Raw genomic sequence first — 25,047 nt, forward strand, 5'->3', positions numbered from 1 at the left:
TCAAAATTTAACTTTTTTGGCAGATTTTCCATTTTAATATTTTTTTTCCAGTTACAAAGCAAGGGTTAACAGCCAAACCAAACTCAATATTTATGGCCCTGATTCTGTAGTTTACAGAAACACCCCATATGTGGTCGTAAACCGCTGTACGGGCACACAGCAGGGCGCAGAAGGAAAGGAATGCCATACGGTTTTTAGAAGGCAGATTTTGCTGGACTCGTTTTTTTGACACCATGTCCCATTTGAAGCCCCCCTGATGCACCCTTAGAGTAGAAACTCCATAAAAGTGACCCCATCTAAGAAACTACACCCCTCAAGGTATTCAAAACTGATTTTACAAACTTTGTTAACCCTTTAGGTGTTCCACAAGAATTAATGGAAAATAGAGATACAATTTCAAAATTTCACTTTTTTGGTAGATTTTCCATTTTAATATTTTTTTTACTTTTACAAAGCAAGGGTTAACAGACAAACAAAACTCAATATTTGTGGTCCTGATTCTGTAGTTTACAGAAACACCCCATATGTGGTCGTAAACTGCTGTACGGGCCCACGACAGGGCGCAGAAGGAAAGGAATGCCATGCAGTTTTTGTAAGGCAGATTTTGCTGGACTGTTTTTTTGACACCATGTCCCATTTGAAGCCCTCATGTCCCATTTGAAGCACCCCTAGAGTAGAAACTCCAAAAAAATGGCCCCATTTTAGAAACTACGGGATAGGGTGGCAGTATTGTTGGTACTAGTTTAGGGTACATATGATTTTTGGTTGCTCTATATTACACTTTTTGTGAGGCAAGATAACCAGAAATAGTTGTTTTGGCACCGTTTTTATTTTTTGTTATTTACAACATTCATCTGACAGGTTAGATCATGTGATATTTTTATAGACCAGGTTGTCTCGGATGCGGCGATACCTAATATGTATACTTTTTTTTTATTTATGTAAGTTTTACACAATGATTTCTTTTTTGAAGCAAAAAAAATCATGTTTTAATGTTTCCATAGTCTGAGAGCCCTAACAAAAAATTGTTTATTTAACACAGTTTTTATTTTACATTTTTTACGGTGTTCATCTGAGGGGTTAGGTCATGTGATATTTTTATAGAGCCTTTCGACACGAACGCGGCAATACCAAATATGTATACTTTTTTTTATTTATGTAAGTTTTACACAATAACAGCTTTTTTTAAAACAAAAAAATGTATGTTTTAGTGTCTCCATATTCTGAGCCATAGTTTTTTTATTTTTTGGTCGATTGTCTCAGGTAGGGGCTCATTTTTTGAGGGATGAGGTGACGGTTAGATTGGTACTATTTTGGTGGGCAAACGCCTTTTTGATCGCTTGCTGTTGTACTTTTTGTGATGTAAGGTGACAAAAAAATTGTTTATTTAGCACAGTTTTTATTTTTTACGGTGTTCATCTGAGGGGTTAGGTCATGTGATATGTTTATAGAGCCGGTCGATACGGACGCGGCGATACCTAATATGTATACTCCCCCCCCACTATTTTTTACCTTTTTTTTTTTACTTTATTGTGGGTAAGTAACTGGCTGAGTGATAGAAAACAGAGGGTGGTTATTAACGGTACACATTCAGATTGGGTCACTGTCACTAGTGGGGTACCTCAGGGGTCAGTATTGGGCCCTATTCTCTTCAATATATTTATTAATGATCTTGTAGAAGGCTTGCATAGTAAAGTATCAATTTTCGCAGATGACACTAAACTGTGTAAAGTAATTTACACTGAAGAGGACAGTATACTACTACAGAGGGATCTGGATAGATTGGAGGCTTGGGCAGATAAGTGGCAGATGAGGTTTAACACTGATAAATGTAAGGTTATGCACATGGGAAGGAAAAATGCAAGTCACCCGTACATACTAAATGGTAAAACACTCGGTAACACTGACTAGAGTTGTTGCGATACCAAATTTTTGATTCGGTTTCGATACCATGAAAAAGTATTGCGATACTCGATACCATTCGATACCACGCGAAAAAAATAAACAAAAAAAGCCACGTGCATTCCTCATTTTTAAAAATGGCGAATCGCGCAGTTTTTATTTTATTTTTTCTGTTCCGGCATTCACCACCTAGATTTTTTTTTTATATTTTAATAGTTTGGACTTTTCTGACGTGGCGATGTAATATGTTTATTTATATATTTTATATGTGAAATTGGGAAAAGGGGGGTGATTTATACTTCATATTTTAGTGTTTTTTTTTTTTCACTTTTTATTTAATAACTATTTCCCCCCTTAGGGGCTAGAACCTGGGATCTTTCATCCCTTTTCCTATTCACCCTGATAGATCTCTATCAGGGTGAATAGGACTCCACACTGTCCCTGCTGCTCTGTGCTTTGTGCACACAGCATCAGGGATGTTACCATGGCAACCAGGGCTTCTGTAGCGTCCTGGCTGCCATGGTAACCGATCGGATCCCCAGGCTTACACAGCTGGGGCTCCGATCAGAAGCTGCCACTGCACCACCAATGAGGGGGAGTGGAGAGGTCCCTGTGGCCACTGCCACCAATGATTTTAATACTGGAGGGTTGAGAGGGGCCGGCACACTGTGCCACCAATGATTTTAATGGGATGGGGGGATTGAGGGGGGGGGCACACTGCACCACCAATGATTTTACCCCTTTATACAGGAGGCGGGTACTAGCAGATCAGCGGCAGTTAACTGCCGCTGATCGCAGCTCCCTGTCAGGGGCAGGGTGCCGGCAATGCGATTCTGCTGCCGGCACCCGCCTCCTGTATGTGTTAAAGACTGACTACTGTATATGAGTCCAGACTTTCACTATTAGGCCACACAGAGCGGCGCCCAGCGATGTCTCAGCACTCACCATTTAGTCCTGGGCGCCGCTCCGTTCGCCCGCAGTGCCCCATTACTGTCTCCTCTCCTGCTCCACATGCTGCTGATTACTATCGGAGCGATGGGAGGAGACATCAGCTTCACTAGTGGGCGTTCCTTCTCCCTGGCTGTAGCGCTGTCCAATCGCAGCGCAGGGAAAAGGAACGCCCACTAGTGAAGCTGATGTCTCCTCCCATCGCTCCGATAGTAATCCTATCATTGGTGGCGCAGTGCGCCCGCCCCTCCTCCGCCCCTCTCTTCTCATTGCCGCCCCTCCTCCACCCCCTCTCTTCTCATTGCCGCCCCTCCTCCGCCCCTCTCTTCTCATTGCCGCCCCTCCTCCGCCCCTCTCTTCTCATTGGTGGCAGCGGCAGCAGCACAGGGGGAGGGAGGACAGCTTCCTTCTCCCCGTGCTGCTGAGAGAGAACATGAGCGCGCCGATAGCAGCGCGCTCATGTTCAGAGATACTAGACTGCGCAGAAGCGCAGCCCAGTATCGAAAAAACGGAAATCCCGGTATCGTATCGATACCGGGACAAAAGTATCGATTGGGTATCGAAATTTCGATACCCGCAACAACCCTAACACTGACATGGAAAAGGATCTAGGAATTTTAATAAACAGCAAACTAAACAGCAAAAACCAGTGTCAGGCAGCTGCTGCCAAGGCCAACAAGATAATGGGTTGCATCAAAAGGGGCATAGATTCCCGTGATATGAACATAGTCCTACCACTTTACAAATCGCTAGTCAGACCACACATGGAGTACTGTGTACAGTTCTGGGCTCCTGTAAACAAGGCAGACATAGCAGAGCTGGAGAGGGTTCAGAGGAGGGCAACTAAAGTAATAACTGGAATGGGGCAACTACAGTACCCTGAAAGATTATCAAAATTAGGGTTATTCACTTTAGAAAAAAGACGACTGAGGGGAGATCTAATTAATATGTATAAATATATCAGGGGTCAGTACAGAGATCTATCCCATCAGCTATTTATCCCCAGGACTGTGACTGTGACGAGGGGACATCCTCTGCGTCTGGAGGAAAGAAGGTTTGTACACAAACATAGAAGAGGATTCTTTACGGTAAGAGCAGTGAGACTATGGAACTCTCTGCCTGAGGAGGTGGTGATGGTGAGTACAATAAAGGAATTCAAGAGGGGCCTGGATGTGTTTCTAGAGCGTAATAATATTACAGGCTATAGCTACTAGAGAGGGGTCGTTGATCCAGGGAGTTATTCTGATTGGAGTCGGGAAGAAATTTTTTATTCCCCTAAAGTGGAGAAAATTGGCTTCTACCTCACAGGGTTTTTTGCCTTCCTCTGGATCAACTTGCAGGATAACAGGCCGAACTGGATGGACAAATGTCTTTTTTCGGCCTTATGTACTATGTTACTATGTTACTATTTGGGGAAAATGATGTTTTTGTTTATATTTACTTGAAACTTTTTTGGGGGGAAAACTTTATTTTTGTAGGAGTCCTTAAGGGGTTACCCTAACTCCTAAATGTTCTCAGTTCTATCCTTTTTCAATGTTGTATTTGTTTTGTTTATGTGTATATGCAGATCAAGAGATACGGCATGCATATTTTCCATTCGATATTTTTCATTGTATTTGAAATTATAAGACCATGGTTATTTCCAATTGTGATGTTTTCTCAATTTTACCGTTTGCCTACCATATATTGCTTTGTGCTAATGATACCATGTCTGTGAAGAATTTGCTTCAATGTATGCAATGTCCTTTTTTTGGGGTATTTCCTTTATGCCTCTCTATTGTTTTTTATATAAAATGTCAATAAACAGAATTTTAAAAGAAAGAATAATAGATTTGTGTTTCTGTCAGTCTTTCCAATCCTCGATCATTATTATAATGAGACTACCCTGCAGAACATGACAAGGGGCTACATTTCAGTATAGCAGGTTTAGTGATTTGTTTTTACTGCTACAGAAGGTCTGTATATTGTAATTTTCATTGGCATAGTACTGGTAAACTTAAAAAGAAAAACAGCCAAAAATTGTAAAAAATATTTCTTTAAATATTGAGTTTAGAAAATACCCATTTATGATAAAAGTGTCTCTTTAACCTACAGTACAAAATGTTTTTGTTAACAGCGCCCAATAGTGAAAACCTAAAAAAGATGACAATAAAGAAGCATAGCAGGGGCGATGAGGAGATCAATATTTACACAGAATTCTTTCGGCCATATGAACTGAGCAGTTTTGATGACACCTTTTGTTTGTCTATGACAAATTCTGCAAGGTAAATTACATTAAACTTTAGGTTTAATTTAAACAGTAAGAAACATAGATGAAATCAACAACCATTTAAATTCACTTATATGTCCTTTTCATTTTCAGAGACTTCACGCCAAAAAATGTTGGCATTGATCCAAGTCCATTCACAGTGCGGAAACCAGATGAAACAGGAAAATCTGTTCTGGGGTAAGAGTGGCAATTAAAGGAATATGTATATATGTATATGACTTATGCTAGGTCCACATTAGCATTATGCCTTGTCGGGCTGTCGCCTGGACAAAAAATTGCTCAACATCCCTATCACCATTGGAATACCATTATAGTCAATGGGCATCCCCCGGTGTCCGGCCGTGTCCAACAATGTCATATACAGTGAACTTTGGCAGGTTGTTCTCTGCTACAACAGCCTGCCGGATTTCATAGCACTACTGTGAATGTTCTCCTTAGCGAGAAAAAGATGACTGCTTTCTTCCCAAAACAGCACAACATCTGTCCACAGATTATGTGTGGTATTTCAGCTCAGCCCCCTTACCTTTCATGGAGCTGAGCTGCAATACAGACACGACCAATAGACAGGTGTGGTGCTTTTTAAAAAAAATAATAATTCATGTTTTTCTAACCCTGAATAACACCTTTAAAATTAAGAACAAAAAAGTTAATTAATTGAAGATTTTCCTAGCTATTGTAACGGAAAATATAGATTTTATTGAAGACAGGAGGCTAAAATTGTGCTTAACTTTCTTTTACTACTCCCATAGCAGCAAGAACTATTACAACAGGTGAATGAAAAGTTTTTCCAAAACAGGTAATCAGTATGTAAATGAGGAATCACAGGTAGCCAATAAATAAGCATCCCAGTTTATACTGTATAAGGTGAAGAGAGCATAGACCCCTCCTCTTTCTTGATGACGACCAGAGAAGGAGTGGATCCGTTTTGAAGTAATCCGAATAATGCAATCATGGAATAGTCGTAGGTTTAGACGATAGGAAACTGGAGTAACAGGAACTTTTGAGGATGTATGAAACTGTGAATTATCCAGGATGTTCTAGTATGCTACGGAGATAAAATATATACAGTTAGGGTTGGGTTAATGGGGAGGGACAATGTTCGCCTCCTGTCTTCAATAAAATCTATATTTTCCGTTACAATAGCTAGGAAAATCCTAAATTTTATTGCAACAGGAGGCTCTCATTGTGCAAGTTTAAAGCTAAGTAATAAAGATTCATAACATAGACATAGAGACACGAGAGACAGGTTTGAAATAAAACGTTTTAAAAGTGGATTCTGAAGACCAGACTGCGGCCTTCAGAATATCAGAGAGGGAGCCTCCTTTTTGGAATACTTTAGTGGATACTGCGCCTTGAACTGAATGGGCACCAAAGATTGATGTGTTAATCCCAGCCATCTGCATGGTGAGCTTAACCCATCTGGATAGCGTAGGAAAGGATACCGGAAGATGTGGTTTACGAAAAGAGATAAGAAGTTGGGACGCTTGAGGGGTGCGTAGAGTTTGGGTCATAAGTTCATATGTCTTTAGACAACGGACAACACATAATTTATTATGGGAGGGGAAAGCTGGGTAGATGACCGTGTGTAGATTGGTTTTGGTTCGTCTAACAATACGGAAGGTTACTCCGTTAGGGATAAAAGATCTGTTAGAGATGTCCAACGCTCTGACGTCTGAGACTCTCTTAATAGAGATGAGACATAAGAGAACCGTGAGTTTAAAGGAAAGTAGTTTTAGGGATAGGTGTTCGTTGTCTTCCCAAGATGAGAAGAGGTTTAGGAGGAGGGTAATATCCCAAGTAGAATGATATCTAGGCTCAGGGGGATTCCTAAAAGTATGCCATTCATAAGTCTGCAGACCATCGGGTGTTTACCAACAGGGATGGAGTTAACGGGGGTGTGTTCCGAAGATATGGCAGATCGTTAAAGGTTTATGGTTCTATAGGCTTTTCCTGATTCAAAGGATGCGGATAAAAAATTTAAGATGTGGGTAATAGATGCATGAACGGGATCCAAGTTCCGTTGAGAGCACCAATGAAGCCAAATTTTCCAGGCTGATCTATAAGCCTTTCTGGTACCTGGTACCCATGCGTCAGAGAGGATGTCGAGAGTAGATTGTGAAAGGCCGTGATCGAATCTTGATTGCCCGAGATCAACCAGGCTACTAATAATAGGTGTCCCGACAAGATCAGAGGATGAGGATGTCCTGAAGGATCTTTGAGGAGATCCTGGGAAAGTGGGAGTATTCTTGGAATATCTATGGCCAGGCTGAGTAGAGTGGGGAACCATGTTTGAGACGGCCACCAAGGAGTGATGATCACTAATGTGGATCTCTGGGATATCATCTGAAGCAGAACTCTGGGGATTAAAGCGAAGGGGGGAAAAGCGTAAAGGCGTCTCTGTGGCCAGATTTGACGAAGGGCATCCATGGCCAGAGCATCCGGATCTGGGCGCTAGCTGAAAACGATGGGTAGTTGGGTGTTTAGTCGTGACGCAAATAAATCCTTGTAGAGGGGACCCCATAAGTTGTTGATTTGTTGGAAAAGGAGAGGATTCAGTTGCCAGTCGCTGGAATCTGATAGGTATCGAGAGTTCCAATCGGCAACCGAATTGATCAAACCCGGAATGTATTCTGCTTTCTGGGTAATTTCCTTGTCCAAGCAGAAATGCCAAAAATCCTTTGCAATGTCGCTCAACATTTTGGAAGTGGTGCCCCCTAAACGATTGATGTACTGTACTGCGGCAATATTGTCCATACGCAGTAGGATGCAGCAGTGTGACTTGTCTTTCGCAAAGCTCTTCAGAGCGAAAGAAGCTGCCAGGAGCTCCAAGCAGTTGATGTGTAGGAGAGATTCTGTTTCTGACCATTTCCCTCCTGTGGAATAAGGGCCGTAACGAGCGCCCCAGCCTGATTGACTGGCGTCTGATTCTAGGACCAGATCTGGTAAGGAATTGAATATCATTTTCCCATTCCAGATCTGGATGTGTTGGAGCCACCATAGAAGTTCTTCTTTGGCTTCTGGAGATAGGGAAATTTTGTTGGAATATTGTAGGCCTTACCGTAGATGTTGTGCCTTGAGTCGTTGAAGGACCCTGTAGTGTAAGGGGATGGGAAAGATGGCTTGTATGGAGGCCGATAACAGCCCTACTATCCGTGCAATAGTGCGTAGGGATACCAAATGTTTGTTTAATACTGATCGGAATTCCTTCCGAATCAGGGAGAGTTTCCTGGTAGGGAGACTCAGGAGAGCGGAAACAGTATTTATATTGAAACCTAGAATTTCTATTTCCTTGGATGGGGAAAGAATGGATTTCTTGGAATTGATTAGGAACCCCAGATTGGTTAGAAGGGATAATGTCCACTGTGCATGAAGTTGAATTAGAGGAAGGGACGTTGCCATAATTAGGATGTCGTCCAAATAGATGATTAGACGTACACCCCGGGATCTTAATGATGAGATCACTGGTTTCATTAGCTTGGTGAAGCACCAAGGGGCCGATGATAGGCCGAATGGGAGGCAAGTAAATTGCCATTTTTGGTCGTTCCAAAAGAATTTTAGGTAAGATTGATGGTGAGGGTGTATAGGAAAAGTAAGATAGGCGTCTTTTAGGTCTATCTTTATGAGCCAATCCTGAGGGAGTAACAAGTCCCTGAGAAGATGGATTCCCTCCATCTTGAAGTGATGGTAAGTTACAAAGTCGTTGAGGGTTCTTAAATTTATGACCGGTCTGTGACAGAGAAGAGTATTGGTTGAGGTATGTGGTTTTGGGATGGAGGGGATAGGAAATCTATTTGATAACCTGAGATAGTATTCAGGATCCATGAGTCTGAGGTTAGCGAAACCCAAGTCTGGAAAAAATGTTTCAGTCTTCCCCCTAAGGGTATGTGGGAATAGTTTAGGGTAGAAAAGCTTACCTGATGATGGTCTTGATCTAGGGAAGCCTCGATGGCCTCGGGCTCTCCATGGGCGTCCTCTGGTAGGGAAGAATGGTGTAGGTATGGCAGAAGATGTGGAGGTGGTAGGTCTGTTTTCTGTGTGGTAGGGGGACTGTTGAGACGGTCTGAAGTATAAGGTTCGGCTGGGAAAGCGACCCCTGCCTTTCACAGCCCTGCCCAAAATTTTTGGTTGCCCTACTTTTCTAAGGGATGTTTTTGCTTTGTCGAGAGCTAAATACTCCGACAAATTTTCCAATTTCTTTAATGAGGGTGTCTCCAAAGAGAAGACCCTCTGCCGAGGAATCTGGTTCTGAGTTAGCCAGGTGAGAAAGCTGTGGGTCCAGCTTAATTTAGATATTTCGTCCTCTCTCTGCGCTGATGGCAGAATTAATATTGCCGAAGAAGCATATGGCTCTTTGGGCCCAGCCGCGGAGTACTGCAGTATCTACTGGTTGGCCTGTAGCGGCAGCTTGTTTGGAAAGGTCTAGTATTTTTATTAGAGGTCCTAATAGGTCTAGGAGTTTGTCTTGACATAATTTGAATGATCTGTCCAGGCCTCTTTTGGGATTTCTATCCGTTTTATTTAGGTATTTGGTAATGATGGGGTCTAATTCCGGAGTCTGGGAAATTTTCTGAGGCAGGGTAGGTCTCGGACACTCCGCTTTCAATTTATTCCTGGAAGCTTTGTCTAGGGATTTGTTGACCCATAAAGATAAGAATTTTGAGATTTGAGAGTGGGGAACCCACTCCCCAGATCTGGGGTGTTTTATTTGGTCAGGGCTGAAAAAGGGAATGCCCTGACTATCTAGTATTAGGGAGTCTGAGAGCTGGATAGTTGGGACTGACTCGTCAGGATTATCTGATGAGTCCTCTTCAGAATAAAATGGCAATCTGTCTTCCGAGTCAGAGTCAGACTCACTGGAAGGGGATATGGAAGACATTTCTTTGTAAGAGATGTTCTTAGCCCTCTTACTGCCTGTCATAGCCTGGCTATTAGTCTCCTCCCGGGCGGAGGGTCTTTTGTGGGATTTTTCGCCACCTTTATCATTACCGCTTAAAATATGCGGGTTTTCATTGGGTATTTGACCCATCCCCATGGTCTGGGTTTTAGAAATATTGGGGATATTAGGGTCGCTACAGAACCTCCTCTTTCTGCCAATCTTGCCTGATTTTTTTAATCCTTTAGCTAATTCCGTGATGGAATCTTCTGCGGAAAGGAAGTTATCTGAAGGGGTAGACGGGTAGACCTGAGGTGTTCTTTGGTCTATTACTAAAGAAAGAGATTTTGAAATGGAGTCTTGGAGAGAAACCATGGCAGATTGTATGGCCACTGATACTGATCTAGAAACAGATTGGTCCACCATATGTTGGATGGACTCCGTGGTTACTACTTCATAGTTAACCGGCATGGGTTGACTAGTCGGTTGTTCTTGTGAGGGATTCATGTTGCTAATGTGTGAGGAAAGATAAGGGAAAGAAAAACTGGAGTAAATAGGAGAGATATGTAAATGACATTAAACATATATATATATATATATATATATATATATATATATATATACAGTACAGACCAAAAGTTTGGACACACCTTCTCATTCAAAGAGTTTTCTTTATTTTCATGACTATGAAAATTGTAGATTCACACTGAAGGCATCAAAACTATGAATTAACACATGTGGAATTATATACATAACAAACAAGTGTGAAACAACTGAAAATATGTCATATTCTTGGTTCTTCAGAGTAGCCACCTTTTGCTTTGATTACTGCTTTGCACACTCTTGGCATTCTCTTGATGAGCTTCAAGAGGTAGTCCCCTGAAATGGTTTTCACTTCACAGGTGTGCCCTGTCAGGTTTAATAAGTGGGATTTCTTGCCTTATAAATGGGGTTGGGACCATCAGTTGCGTTGAGGAGAAGTCAGGTGGATACACAGCTGATAGTCCTACTGAATAGACTGTTAGAACTTGTATTATGGCAAGAAAAAAGCAGCTAAGTAAAGAAAAACGAGTGGCCATCATTACTTTAAGAAATGAAGGTCGGTCAGTCAGTCAGCCGAAAAATTGGGAAAACTTTGAAAGTAAGGGCTATTTGACCATGAAGGAGAGTGATGGGGTGCTGCGCCAGATGACCTGGCCTCCACAGTCACCGGACCTGAACCCAATCGAGATGGTTTGGGGTGAGCTGGACCGCAGAGTTAAGGCAAAAGGGCCAACAAGTGCTAAGCATCTCTGGGAACTCCTTCAAGACTGTTGGAAGACCATTTCAGGGGACTACCTCTTGAAGCTCATCAAGAGAATGCCAAGAGTGTGCAGAGGATGGGAGATTTCATGACATCTCCACTTATTTGCTGTCCTAGATAAAATAAGCACAACACTATAGACTCTGAAAAGGTTCTTTGTGCATCTCCCCTGTGCTCCATCACATTTCTTTATCAATTGACTCCCATTTATTGCAGCTACCAAAGCAAGCTCACTGTCTTTACTGATAATACAGGAAGGGATTGGAGTTTTTAAAAATAGCTACAACATTTTAAAATAATCTTTCTTCTTTTGCGGACTTACCTTTAAGTAAAATGTACATCTAATATATGATTATATTACATTTAATTCATCATTAAACTTGTGAGACATGTATTTACACAGGCTAGAAACAAAAAATACTATATACACTTTTACAGATCAGTCAACTAAGGGTACTTTCACACTAGAATTTTTTTTTTTCCGGTATTGAGTTCCGTCACAGGGGCTCAATACCGGGAAAAAACTGTTTTATCCTAATGCATTCTGAATGGAGAGCATTCCATTCAATATAAACATTAGGATGCATCAGTTCAACCCCTTTTACATTTTTCCGGCCAAAAATCCTGAACACTTGCTGGCATTAATTTCCATTGAAATGTATTAGTCCCGGATCCTGCATTAAAATTGCTGCATTGACGGATCCGTTCCTCCGGTCCGCACATGCGCCAACCTTTAAACCTGTGAAAAAAATAAATACCGGATCCGTTTTTCCAGATGACACCAGAGAGACGGATCCAGTGTTTCAATGCATTTGTTAGACGGATCCACATCCGGATCCATCTACAAATGCTATCCGTTTGCGCACGTGTGAAAGTACCCTTACATTCGAGTCATTGATACTCATTGGCAATGACAGCAGTTTTTCCAGATATAACAACATATCTAAAACCAGACACCACCAAATCCAGGTCAGACTGTCTGGATTTGGTGGTAAACAACATCTGGCTTTTTCCCCCAAAACATGGTCTTCTTTGAACTGTATGGCAGCTGTGGAAAATTACCAGCTTCTCATTCAAAGTCCTAACAGTCTCTCAAGTGTTCATTAACCCTTTCCACGGAGCCTTGCAAATACAGTTATAATTAACAGGATATATATCACAACATATAAAATGCAGTTAAACGGTGCATGTTAACTCTTTCAAGTGAAATAAAGTAAGAAGTTTATAACATTGCATATGGGAAATAGGCAAGTGTCCACAAATGTCCAAACGTCAAATACCCCCACTTCAGCGCACTACATTGGAATTTGAACAGTGGACAGAGCTAGAAGCAGAAGGCTCCTTCCACTGTCTAATGGCCGTGTTGGTGTAATACAGCTCACCTCTCATTGTATGTATTTTCAGTGGGGAGAGAGGCGAAACCTGCTACCAGACACCTCTGTTGGTGTTAATACAAGCCACTTACTAATGTATTATTATCCATATTGCTTCCTTTGCTGACTGGATTCATTTTTTCCCTCACATTATGCACTGCTCATTTCCATGGTTACGACCTGTTGCGCACTATAGGAAAAAGCGCCAGCCTCTCTAGTGGCTAGGACCATGGTAGTTCATATAGGCTGGTTCTTTTTCCTGTAGTGTACATTACAGGGTGGATTGCAGGGTGGTCATAACCATGGAAACAAGAAGTGTATAATCTAATGGAAAAATTAATCCAGCCAGCAAAGAGGCAATATGGACAGTCACAATACATTAGTAAGTGGTTTGTATTAAATTTCTCCACATAGTAAATGCCTTTTGCTGAAGTGAGACAACCCCTTTAACTCCTGGATTGAAGAAAAAGGATCAGGAGCTGACATTAAACATGCCTGATCCAATTATTCCCCCATCATAATCTGTCAGGGAAGAGTCTGGACATTCCCCATACACCTCATATTGTTGGCCAGTCCTGTGTAACAGGAAGTTCGGACAACAATTGTCTGGTGTGTATTGGGATATTTAGAGAATGTCCAAATTTGCAGGAAATACATATTTTTTCAGACTGCTAAAATGAGTGATTTGATTTATACAAATAAGGGTATTTTAGCTATAACCTTACATTCACAGCCTGAGGTCTCATTGGTATTCTGTGTCCATTTTTTCTACATTGAACAATTATATAAACCCAACACTTTCGGTTTTGCTCCCATTTTGCATGAGCTGAACTCAAAGATCTGTAACATTTTCTACATACACAAAAGACCCATTACTCTGAAATATTTTTCACAAATCTGTCTAAATCTGTAAGTGAGCACTTCTCCTTTGCCAAGATAACCTATCCCACCTCACAGGTGTGGCATATTAAAGTGCTGATTAGACAACATGAATATTGCACAGGTGTGCCTTAGACTGCCCACAATATAAGACCACTCTGGAATGTGCACAGTTTTACTTTACAGGGGGGGGGGGGGGTCAGAAAACCAGTCAGTATCTGGTGTGGCCACCATTTAGAACTGTTCAACTAGGATGTCTGGGACAAGGGTCAATGAGGGAAGGAAATGTACAAGTGGTATAATGTTAACTATAAATAAGAAATATCAAAAGCACTTACCTCTCAGGGCAGTCTTTTGGATAATCATATATCATTCAGATGATTAACTAAATTGTTCTCTGTATCATTTTGGGAACAAACTGGAGTCGTCTTTGCTTATTCAATATACCTGGACTTTGTCACTGCACAATAATGACCTAGTAATAACCTAACAAATAAAACATTATTTTGGTAGAGTTATGTTAGGATTTAGGATTTTATTCGCGGTTTTAGTGTGCAAAGCATAAATGACAAGACTGTACCATTACACAAATTGTGTTCATATCTTAAATCCAGATAAAATGTCTCGAGAAACCCATATAAGTGAGCACTGTATCTTTCCTGTATTGATGATTAATTAACTTGAAAGAGAAAAGCTCCCCCACACAAGCTCTCACTGTTGGCCACTGACCTGAAGAAAGCTTCTGCAGTACCTTTTCTTACTCCCACACTCCATTCTGTTTCTCTCCCACAGTTTTCTTTGCAGAAATTGTCTATCATTTAGTATGTATGTTGTGACTTTTTCTTTATTAATCATGTAGCTCTTTTATCATCTATATTATTACAGATTTACATGTGTAATTCCGCACACGTGCCTTTTACGAATTGAGATAGGTATCTAATAGTTATATTAACCCTTGTTTGTTGAAGCCCCACATTGTTCAGGCTTGATGAAGCAAGGTGAGATATCTAATAAAGATCCTAATTTGTACTCCCAATTCTGCATTACTTGCATAGGGTTGTGATGGGTATCGAACTTTTGGTACCTAATCGATACTTTTTCACATGAATGGATACAATACCAGGATTTGCTTATTTTCGATACTAGGCTGCGCTACTCCGCAGCTCAGTATCTTTTCTTATTAGAGAACATGGCACTCAGCACGCAACATGTTCTCATCAGCCGCATGGTTGAGAAGAACGGAGGGAGTTCCTCGATCCCCTCTACTGCCACCAATAAAAACACTTAAGGGGGCTCTGCACCACCAATGAAAACGCTGATAATTAAAGTCAGAGGAGGGAGGTAATGAAGGGTGCGCTTCCGTTACGGAGGCATCACGAATGAGTACCCATGACGATTCAGTAGCAGCAGCACCATTCCCTCCTGACTGTCCCAAGTCTCAAACATCAGCAGCTCAGGCTCCACAGTGTGTGGTGCAGCAGCAGTGTGATGATCAGGTATCCCAAAATCCAGAGCCAGACTGTATACAAATGATTAGCCTGCCTGAAAATAAAAGCAGACAATAACATATGTACCAGACAGCCAGCAACATTAGGGTTAATGTAACTAACCATAATCTTGCCACTGCCATGTTATAAACATGATGGGGGTCATTTATTTTTAATGAGAGGCACATACTTTTCTCAATTTGTCCCCATGTGTCTCACATTAGTAAGTGACCTCAAAGTACCTCCTCAAATAATGGGCAACATGGGGTTAATGCAAGTTACAAAATACAGATAGGGTCACTTACTACCTGTGCCTCACATTAACCTCATCGTGTATCACCTAGTGTACACCAGTTTAGTGCCACAACACTTAGGGTTCAGGCACACAGACGTATTATTTTTTTCCGCACCCGATCCACATTCTTGGAGGGTCAGAGACAAACCTATTCACTTCAATTCAATGGGGCCGCAAAAGATGCGGACAGCTCTCCGACTGTTTATTTGGCGTGATATTGAATAGTATTGAGAATTGCGAAACCTTTTTATGGTATTGAAATTTAATCAAAATTTTGGTATTGCGACTACCATAGGACTATTTCAAAGCTGCTTGAAACTGTTATTTTATTTGCAAAACTGCAAACAAGTATAATGGTTGCACAGTTTTGCTATTGAAACAGTTGTTTTGTGGCAAAATCATGCATCAACCTAGAGGTGATGTCATGATTTAAGTAAAAAATGAAAATCAGACATCATATAGTACATAACATTTCCTTTCTAACAAAGCTAGAAGCAGCCTTGCGCCACACACGGATCCAGAGATCTCCAGATTAATTAGTCCAACTGTTCTATTCGATTCATTGAAAGGGGTTGTCTGGGAAATAATGAGGACCTATCCTCAGGATAGGTCATCATCACATCTGCGGAGGTCTGAGTCCCGGCACCCCCACCGATCAGCTGTTTCAGGGAGCCGTGATGCTCAACAGAGCTCTGGTTAGTGCCACGGACTCCCGGCAGCTTAACAAGCACAGTGCCGTACGTGTCAGAGTGATTGTGCTTGGTATTGCAGCTCAGCCCCAATTAACTTGAATAGGGCTGAGTGTCACGGCGGACAGGATCTAAGATACACAGATAACTAAACAAACACGTTTCTAGGTGAGAAGCTGGGGATAAGGTCACCTCCTAGCAAATCCTTGACAGCTCTCCCTATACTGCTAAGCCCACATTCAGACCCTTATGGCGGGAATAATGTGTCCTCATGCCTGGGCTGAAAATACCCTGGAATCCCTGAGATGGTGAAAGGGGAAAAGGGGCAGTCTGCTCCCTCAGAACCAGGAGGGGACAGACGTCACTCAAACAGCCTAGACAGCAAACTAAAGAAATCAGAAACCAACTTATCTTATCAGAGCAGGAACAGCCAATCCTTCCTTCCTTGCTTCCACAGCCTGACAGAAGCTATAACCCGCACGGAACCCTGGGAGTGAGAGTAATTTAAACCAACGACCCCACCCAGAGCACCTGAAGGGAGGCGGATCTAGCACGACTCCAAAACAATACAAATGACTAGACACATGCTGCTAACCTGGCAGACCTCTGCACATCGTCTGAGCAGGGCATGACACTGAGCTTCAACTAGGCCACCTGACTGAGGTACGGTGATCCTGAGGATAAGTCATCAATATCTTTTTCCAGATAACCCCCTTAAGGCTGGCAGCTCAAGGGACGTGTCCTTTTTGCTGCAGCTTTCTCCCTATTACAGGTCAGGTAGCATTCACTTTCTGCTGTAGCTCCTTCCCTGTAACTGCCACAGCTTTTCACAGAAGATGTGGCTGGTGACAGTTGAAGATTTCAGCTCACTGAAGTGGACAAGAAATAAGGAAAAGAAACGGCACGTGGCTCTACAAATACATTTTATTGAATAGCTCAATGTCTATACAAAATTTTTAATTATGTGCAATTACAAAAGTATTCAGATCCAGGTGCTGGTTTGAAAAATATAGAATGTTTTTTGTGACACAACCCCTGTTAACAGTCAATTAAAAAATCACAATGGTTTACACTGCTGCAGTTTTTGGCTACATTGCATCTGCATCAGTGCAATTCTGTGTGATCCTACCATTAAAAGCTTTTACATTATTGATCTCAATAATAATTAAGCTTAAAACTAAAGTGAAATTTAGTTCAGCACCCAAAATATCTACTCATCCCCCATCCCCCGTATCAGATTGGAGCAGTTTCATTGGAGTCCAGGAGAAATGGGACTACTTAAAAGTGGCACTATTGAAGGCAACAGAAAATTGCATTAGGCTTGTCAGTAAAAGCAAAAAAAGGAAGAGACCACTGTGGTACTCAGCAGAAGTGGCCAAAATCATTAAAAACAAAAAGATAGCATTTAGGAATTATTTTAAAAAAAACAAAAAACGAGGGTGACAGGCAAATTTATAAGATTAGGCAGAGAGAGGCCAAACAAGTTATAAGAGCTTCTAAAGCACAGGCAGAAGAGAAATTTTCTCAGTCAGGGAAAAAAGGCGATAAGGCATTCTTCAGATACATAAATGAAAAAAGGCGTGGCTTGCTGGCTGAGTAAGATGGCTGCGTGAGGTGAGAGCTCCGGCGTGCTCCTGCTCCTGCTTGACTACCCGATGACAGCGGTATAGCGGTATAACGGGCCGTGCACTCCACGACTGAGCGACTCCACTCCACTCCACGACTGAGCTTATTGAGCTTATTGAGCTTACGATTGAGCCTACGTTATAGCCGAAGTGAAGTGGAAATGACCAGAGGTATGAGGTCGGCGAAGAAACAAGGGAAGCTGGATGCCTTCATGGAAAAGGGAACCCCTGGAAGTACTCCCTCACCACCTCCCTCACTTCCATTATTGCCTCTACCACCCCATCAGCGTGACCTGGAAGAGGTTGAAACCCGGAACATCACCAGACGTGAGTTGGTGGCAAACTCACTGTCGGGTTTACATCCGTCCGGACCAGCTGGCTCTCAAACCAGGTGTGAGAGACCTGTAGAACCTCGCGATCTGCAGAAGGAGACGGAAGACCATCAGAGGTATGTCGGTTGTTTGACTCCTACGTTACAGGCGATTGGAGTGGGACAGGCACACGCAAGAAAACAGCATGAAGGGGAAACTCCAACCCCGATGCATGAGGTGAGCGAGGTGATTGATTGTACCACTCAAACAATCCAGGCGATCCCCACTGATGATCAGCCGGCATCAGGTAACTTACTAAAAGACATGTTGGTCCTTTTTAGCAATTCGATGCATAAAGATTTAACTGCCTTGGTTCGCCCCTTACAGATGGCGGTGGTAGAAGTGGGGAGTAGGGTGGATTCTATCGAATCAAAAATGGAGGAATATGCTGCATCTTATAACCAGCTGAAAGAGGCCCATAGTGATCTAAAGGGGGAAATAGCGTGGCTTAAGGCTAAGGTAGTTGATCTAGAAGATAGATCACGCCGGAATAACCTCAAATTCCGAGGGATCTCTGAAGAAATTGCATTAAAAGATTTGATTCCCTACCTACAGAGCATAATGAAAATCCTGACCCCTGATCTCACCCCACAGGACTTGACCCTGGATAGAGCGCATAGGGTGATGAGACCTAAACACCTCCCTAGCTCATTACCGAGGGATATCGTGGTACGGATTCACTTCTTCCACGTTAAAGAGTTGCTTTTAGTAGCATCTAGAAAATTAGGTACTCTGCCTTCTCCGTACCACCAGATTAAAATATTTGCGGATGTATCTGCTACCACCTTGCAACAGCGCCGTCAGTTGGGTGCGTTTACTGCTGCATTGCGACGGAATGACATTCCTTATAGATGGGGATTCCCGACCAGAGTTTTGATCCATCACCAGGGAACTGCACATGTGGTAACCTCCATGAAGTCCGGGAAGCACTTGTTAGACTCTTGGAATATTGAGATGGAAATCCCGGATAAAAATCAATGTCCATCTACTTCCCTGGACTCTGAATGGCATTTAGTGACCCAGGGGAAAAGGCAATATAGTTGATGGGGGTCCTGGGAAATTTACCAGGGTAGAGGGTGTGGGGGCAACGCCGAGTAGCCCTTTCTGGCCATGAGCCGAAATATATGTCCCCTTATAGGAATAACGGCATTATATGCCGGGTTTGTGTTTGTCTTAAAATAATTGTGGTTCATGTGGTCGTTTTTTTTTCTTCTTTTTTCTTTTTATGTGGAACTGTTTGTGATTTATGTATTGTTTGGCAGTGCAAAGATGGGATACGTTGCTTACAGGCATTAATATGGCAGAAACCAGACCTGGTGGGGGTTCATTCCCTCCACAGCGTGAACCCATGGACAGATGGTTCATAAAATCGTTGCAATAAATGTGAAAGGCCTAAACAGCCCGTTCAAGAGGTCCATGCTGTGGAGGGAAGTAGAGACCCTGAAGGGGGATATAGTCTGTGCAACTGAGACACATCTCCTGAAGGAGGATGCGCATAGACTTAAAAATATTCATTTTCCACACATTTTCCATTCCCATTATGCGAAAAAACAGAGAGGTGTGATGGTGGCAATTAGGGATTCGGTTGTATTTCAACTGCTCGAATCCATAGTTGACCAAAATGGGCGATATATTATCATGGTGGCATCCGTAAATGGCGTGATTTTCACCATGGTATTGGTATACGCCCCGAATAGGCACCAGCTACGTTTTTTACGTAATTTGGTGACTAAGGTGAATGTGGTTAGGAGGGGTTTGATCCTCTGGGGTGGAGACTTCAACTCTATATTGGATCCAGTGATGGATTCGTCATCAGGGGTTGGAGGGTCCATCCGAGGTCTCAACTCCCTCTTATTGAGAGAAGATCTTTATGATGTTTGGAGGTTTCATCATGAGGGAAAAAAGGATTTTTCCTTTTTTTCAAACGTTCACCAGACATACTCCAGGATTGATTTTTTTCTGGTAGATCGTCACTTGTTAAATATAGCAGTATGTTCATCTATAGGGACGATTACATGGTCTGACCATGCGCCTGTCACCTTGACAATTGGTGAGGATTCTAGAAGACCTCTATGCTTTCTTTGGCGTGATAATACCTATTTATTGGAACATCGTAAATATGGTTTAACGCTGCAGGAAGGTTTAAAGGAATTTTTTCGCATTAATGAGGGATCAGTGTCTAATCCTTTTTCGCTCTGGAATGCCCATAAGGCCTATATGCGAGGTTTACATATTAAAATTGGTTGTATAGCAAAGAAAGAGAGAGAGGAACGGACAACCGCTTTGACTCTACAGATTAGGTCTCTGGAGGCTAGTAATAAAATTAACCCTACTGCTACTATAGGAACTCAGTTGCAGAATCTACGCCTTCAATTAAAGGAGCATTTGCTTTATAGATATGAGAATGACCTAAAAAAGAGCCGGGCATTGTATTATGCACAGGATAATAAATCGGGGAAATTATTAGCCCACAGATTAAAGGAGAAAACTACTAAAAACAAGATCCCTTATATAACCTCAAAATCTACGAATAAAAAGATCATTGATCCTCAAGGTATAGCGAACTCCTTTCAGAGTTTTTATAAAACCCTCTATAACTTAGAATCCGTTTCGGATGTGTCCTCTGTAGATTCGGTGGCCATGGATCAGTTTTTAGATTCCATTGACCTTCCGAGTCTTACTGAGGCCCAGTTAGGGAAACTAAACTCCCCAGTGACAGAGCAGGAAATTCGCGAAGCTATTATGACATTACCGAATAATAAAGCACCAGGGCCAGACGGCTTTTCAAATACATATTATAAGTTATTTCAAAAAGAGCTTTGCCCTTATTTATGTCAGATTTTTAGGGAAATGGTGAGTACCGGTCGTTCTCCAAAAGAGATGCTGGAGGCGAGGATAGTCACCATTCCAAAAACTGACCTTCTTTCGGATGATGTAAGGGGCTACCGTCCGATATCATTGCTAAATACAGATGCAAAAATTTACGCAAATGTATTGGCAAGTCGTCTGGCTCCCTGTATTACTGCTCTTGTTCATATGGACCAGGTTGGATTTGTAAGAGGTAGGCAGTTGCAGGATAATACCAGGCGGACATTAAATATCCTGGACTACGTCCAGAGAGGAAAAATTCCAGCGCTTTTAGTTACCCTAGACGCCGAGAAGGCGTTTGACCGCATTAATTGGCGGTTCGCCTTCTCGGTGCTGGGGAGGATGGGATTTACGGGGGCAATCCTGGCGGCTATCAGGGCACTTTATACCCAACCAAGTGCTAGAGTATGGGTCAATGGGGCACTCTCAGACCCCTTCGATATTAGCAATGGTACCCGCCAGGGTTGCCCCCTGTCCCCCTTGATATTTGTTTTGACTATAGAGCCCCTGGCTCAGGCTCTTCGCCAGTGCCCTGATGTGAAGGGAGTTGATATAGGGAGTATAGAACATAAAATCAGTCTATATGCTGACGACATCATCTTGACGTTGTCAAATCCTCAAATGTCTTTACCAGCTGCTATGGATGTTATAACCCGATTTGGAGATCTCTCATTCTATAAACTGAATGCTCTTAAATCTCAGGCTCTCCCAATAAATATCTCTCCTATACAGATGAAGAAACTGAAGGATACCTTTGATTTGGATTGGCAAAACAATCAAATTAACTATTTGGGTATAAAGCTCACAGCATCATTCAAGAAGTTATATGTAGTAAATTATGTCCCATTGTTAGGGCTCTTAGAGAAGGACCTTGATAAATTGGTTAGGTATGAGGTGTCTTGGGTGGGTCGTATTGCATCATTTCAAATGTTCACCCTCCCAAGACTCCTGTACATATTTAAGACATTACCGATTATCCCTCCAAGCAGTTTTTTCCAGAAGTGCTCCAAACTGATCAATGCCCTAATTTGGAAACGACATAAACCGAGAATAGCAACTGTAATAATGCAGAGACCTAAACTCCGAGGGGGATTGGGGCTTCCGAATATCCATGAGTACTTTCTGGCTTCGCAGGTATCACAGTTAAGGGAATGGTGAGTAGGTAATTATGCGAAACAGTGGGTACAGATAGAAGCAACACTAACCCCTGGTAGTAATTTAAAAACTCTTTTGCTCGCAGTTCTTCACCCGACATTTATTTGGCCATCTCTCCCGTCGCTAGTATCTATGGCCTTGAAAAGCTGGGTCCGATTTCATAAATTGTGTACTTTGGAGTCCGGATCCTTCCCGCCCAGTGCCCCAGCAACTGTACTCAATTTTCTAATCCCGAATATTTCAGTGTCATCTTGGACACGGGGCGGATTGGACCTTTTCTCCAAATTATTTATTTCGGATACCCTCTGTTCCTTTGAATATCTTCATGGGCAGTTCCTGATTCCACACACAGATTTTTATGAATATTTGTGTATTAGACATTTTTTTAAAACCAACTGTCCGTTTAATCTGGTGTGCATTAGGGAAGTGTTTAGTCTGTGGGCATTGGCTCCGCCACAATGCACACGACTGCGGCCTCTATATATGATGATGGGAGATAAGAGATCATTTGTTAAAACGACTCCGCTGCTTGCATGGGAGGGAGATCTGGGGTTGGTATTCACTGATGAACAGTGGTCGGCAGCCTTCTCTTGCATAAAAAGAAATATTAGATGTGCTTTGCACTATGAGTCCTTGATGAAGACCACACTAAGGTGGTACTATACACCAGATCGCCTGAGTCACATATCTCCGGATCTCTCATGCTTATGCTGGCGGGGATGTGGAGATAGGGGTACACTGTATCACATCCTATGGTCCTGTCCAAAGCTGCAAGATATTTGGAGGGCCACATTCTCTCTCGCCTCGGATCTGCTGGGATATCAGCTCCCGCCATCCCCCTCACTAGCTCTCTTATGGATTGATCTGGTTGAGATACCATGTGAGGGGAGAGTGGTTCTGGGACACCTTTTCCTCTCAACCAAACTGGCCATAGTTAAAAATTGGAAATCACGGTATGCTCCTTCTTTAATGGAGGTCATCCGAAGGTTAAACTCTACCTATATATATGAACGTGTGCTGGCGGGAGCTGAGGAAGCTGCTGCGAGGTTTGAGAGGGAATGGGGTATATGGAGAGCTTCTCCACTCGCAGCACCAAACCTTGTTTGACATATTTAAGTATATTATATTGGTGTAGTCGAGCTCCTATATATGGCCGTATATCTGATAAAAATACGCCTGCGCAAATGTACCCCAACAACCGCACTGCATGTTTTGTCCTATGTTAGTATGTTTTTATGTCCTTTTTATGATGTATTGTTAGTCATTTCTGTTTGTTTTGTACTTCATTGTGGCATGTATATGAGCTACTAGTGTCGCTAACATGATTGTATATGGTATTAACTAGGTAGCCACTGGTGGCTCTTTAACGATAACAATGTATGTCTTTTTTTTAAACTAATAAAAAGTATAAATGAAAAAAGGAAACTAAAACAAGGAATTACAAAATTAAAGAAGGAAGGTATATGGAAAAAGATAAAGAACTAGCTGACTGCCTCAATGAATACTTCTGTTCAGTTTTTACAAAGGAAAATGAAGGAAAAGGACCTCAGTTAGGAAAGAAGACTAATGAATCTTTTGATGCATGTGTCTTTACAGAGGAAGAGGTTCTAAGTCAGCTGTCTAAAATTAATACAAATAAGTCACAGGGGCCTGATGGGATACATACATCCAAAGCTATTAAAAGAGCTCAGCGGTAAACTAGCAAAACCATTAACAGATTTATTTAACCAATCACTGGCAACAGGAGTCGTCCCAGAAGATTGGAAATTAGCAAATGTTGTGCCCATTCACAAGAAAGGTAGTAGGGAGGAATCTGGCGACTATAGACCAGTAAGCCTGACATCAATAGTGGGGAACTTAATGGAAACCATACTTAAGGAGAGGATTGTGGAACATCTAAAATCCCATGGATTGAAAGATGAAAAACAGCATGGGTTTACTTCAGGGAGATCATGTCAAACTAATCTTATAGATTTTTTTGATTGGGTGACTAAAATAATAGATGGCGGAGGTGCAGTAGACATCGCTTATCTAGACTTTAGTAAGACTTTTGATACTGTCCCACATAGAAGGCTTATAAATAAATTGCAGTCTTTGGGCTTGGACTCCCATCTTGTTGAATGGATTAGGCAGTGGCTGAGGGACAGACAACAGAGGGTTGTAGTCAATGGAGTATATTCAGACCATGGTCTTGTTACCAGTGGGGTACCTCAGGGATCTGTTCTGGGACCCATATTGTTAAATATCTTTATCAGCGAAATTGCAGAAGGCCTTGATGGTAAGGTGTGTCTTTTTGCTGATGACACAAAGATTTGTTAACAGGGTTGATGTTCCTGGAGGGATACACCAAATGGAAAAGGATTTAGGAAAACTAGAGGAATGGTTAAAAATCTGGCAACTAAAATTTAATGTTGATAAGTGCAAGATAATGCACCTGGGGCGTAAAAACCCAAGAGCAGAATATAAAATCAGTGATACAGTCCTAACCTCAGTATCTGAGGAAAGAGATTTAGGGGTCATTATTTCAGAAGACTTAAATGTAGGCAGACAATGTCATAGAGCAGCAGGAAATGCTAGCAGAATGCTTGGGTGTATAGGGAGAGGAATTACCAGTAGAAAGAGGGAGGTGCTCATGCCGCTCTACAGAGCACTAGTGAGACCTCCTTTGGAGTATTGTGCACAGTACTGGAGACCATATCTCCAGAAGGATATTGATACTTTGGAGAGAGTTCATAGAAGAGCTACTAAACTGGTACATGGATTGCAGAATAAAACTTACCAGGAAAGATTAAAGGACCTTAACATGTATAGCTTGGAAAAAAGATGAGACAGATGGGATATGATAGAAACTTTTAAATACATAAAGGGAATCAACAAGGTAAAAGAGGAAAGAATATTTAAAAGAAGAAAAACTGCTACAAGAGGACATAGTTTTAAATTAGAGGGGGAAAGGTTTAAAAGTAATATCAGGAAGTATTACTTTACTGAGAGAGTAGTGGATGCATGGAAT

At 42.0% G+C, this 25,047-nt stretch overlaps 1 protein-coding gene across 2 annotated transcripts in view; it reads left to right on the top strand.

Annotated features, from left to right (window-relative positions):
* Window positions 1-25,047, top strand: part of FIG4 (FIG4 phosphoinositide 5-phosphatase) — a 534,658-nt gene that overhangs the window by 287,056 nt on the left and 222,555 nt on the right. For both annotated transcript variants that reach the window (XM_040428862.1, XM_040428863.1), the window contains exons 19-20: window positions 4,967-5,114; window positions 5,213-5,296. In XM_040428862.1, coding sequence (XP_040284796.1) covers window positions 4,967-5,114; window positions 5,213-5,296 — 232 coding nt within the window. The remainder of the gene's footprint in view (window positions 1-4,966; window positions 5,115-5,212; window positions 5,297-25,047) is intronic.

The sequence above is a fragment of the Bufo bufo genome, chromosome 4, assembly GCF_905171765.1.
Source record: "Bufo bufo chromosome 4, aBufBuf1.1, whole genome shotgun sequence".
NCBI classification, from domain to species: domain Eukaryota; kingdom Metazoa; phylum Chordata; class Amphibia; order Anura; family Bufonidae; genus Bufo; species Bufo bufo.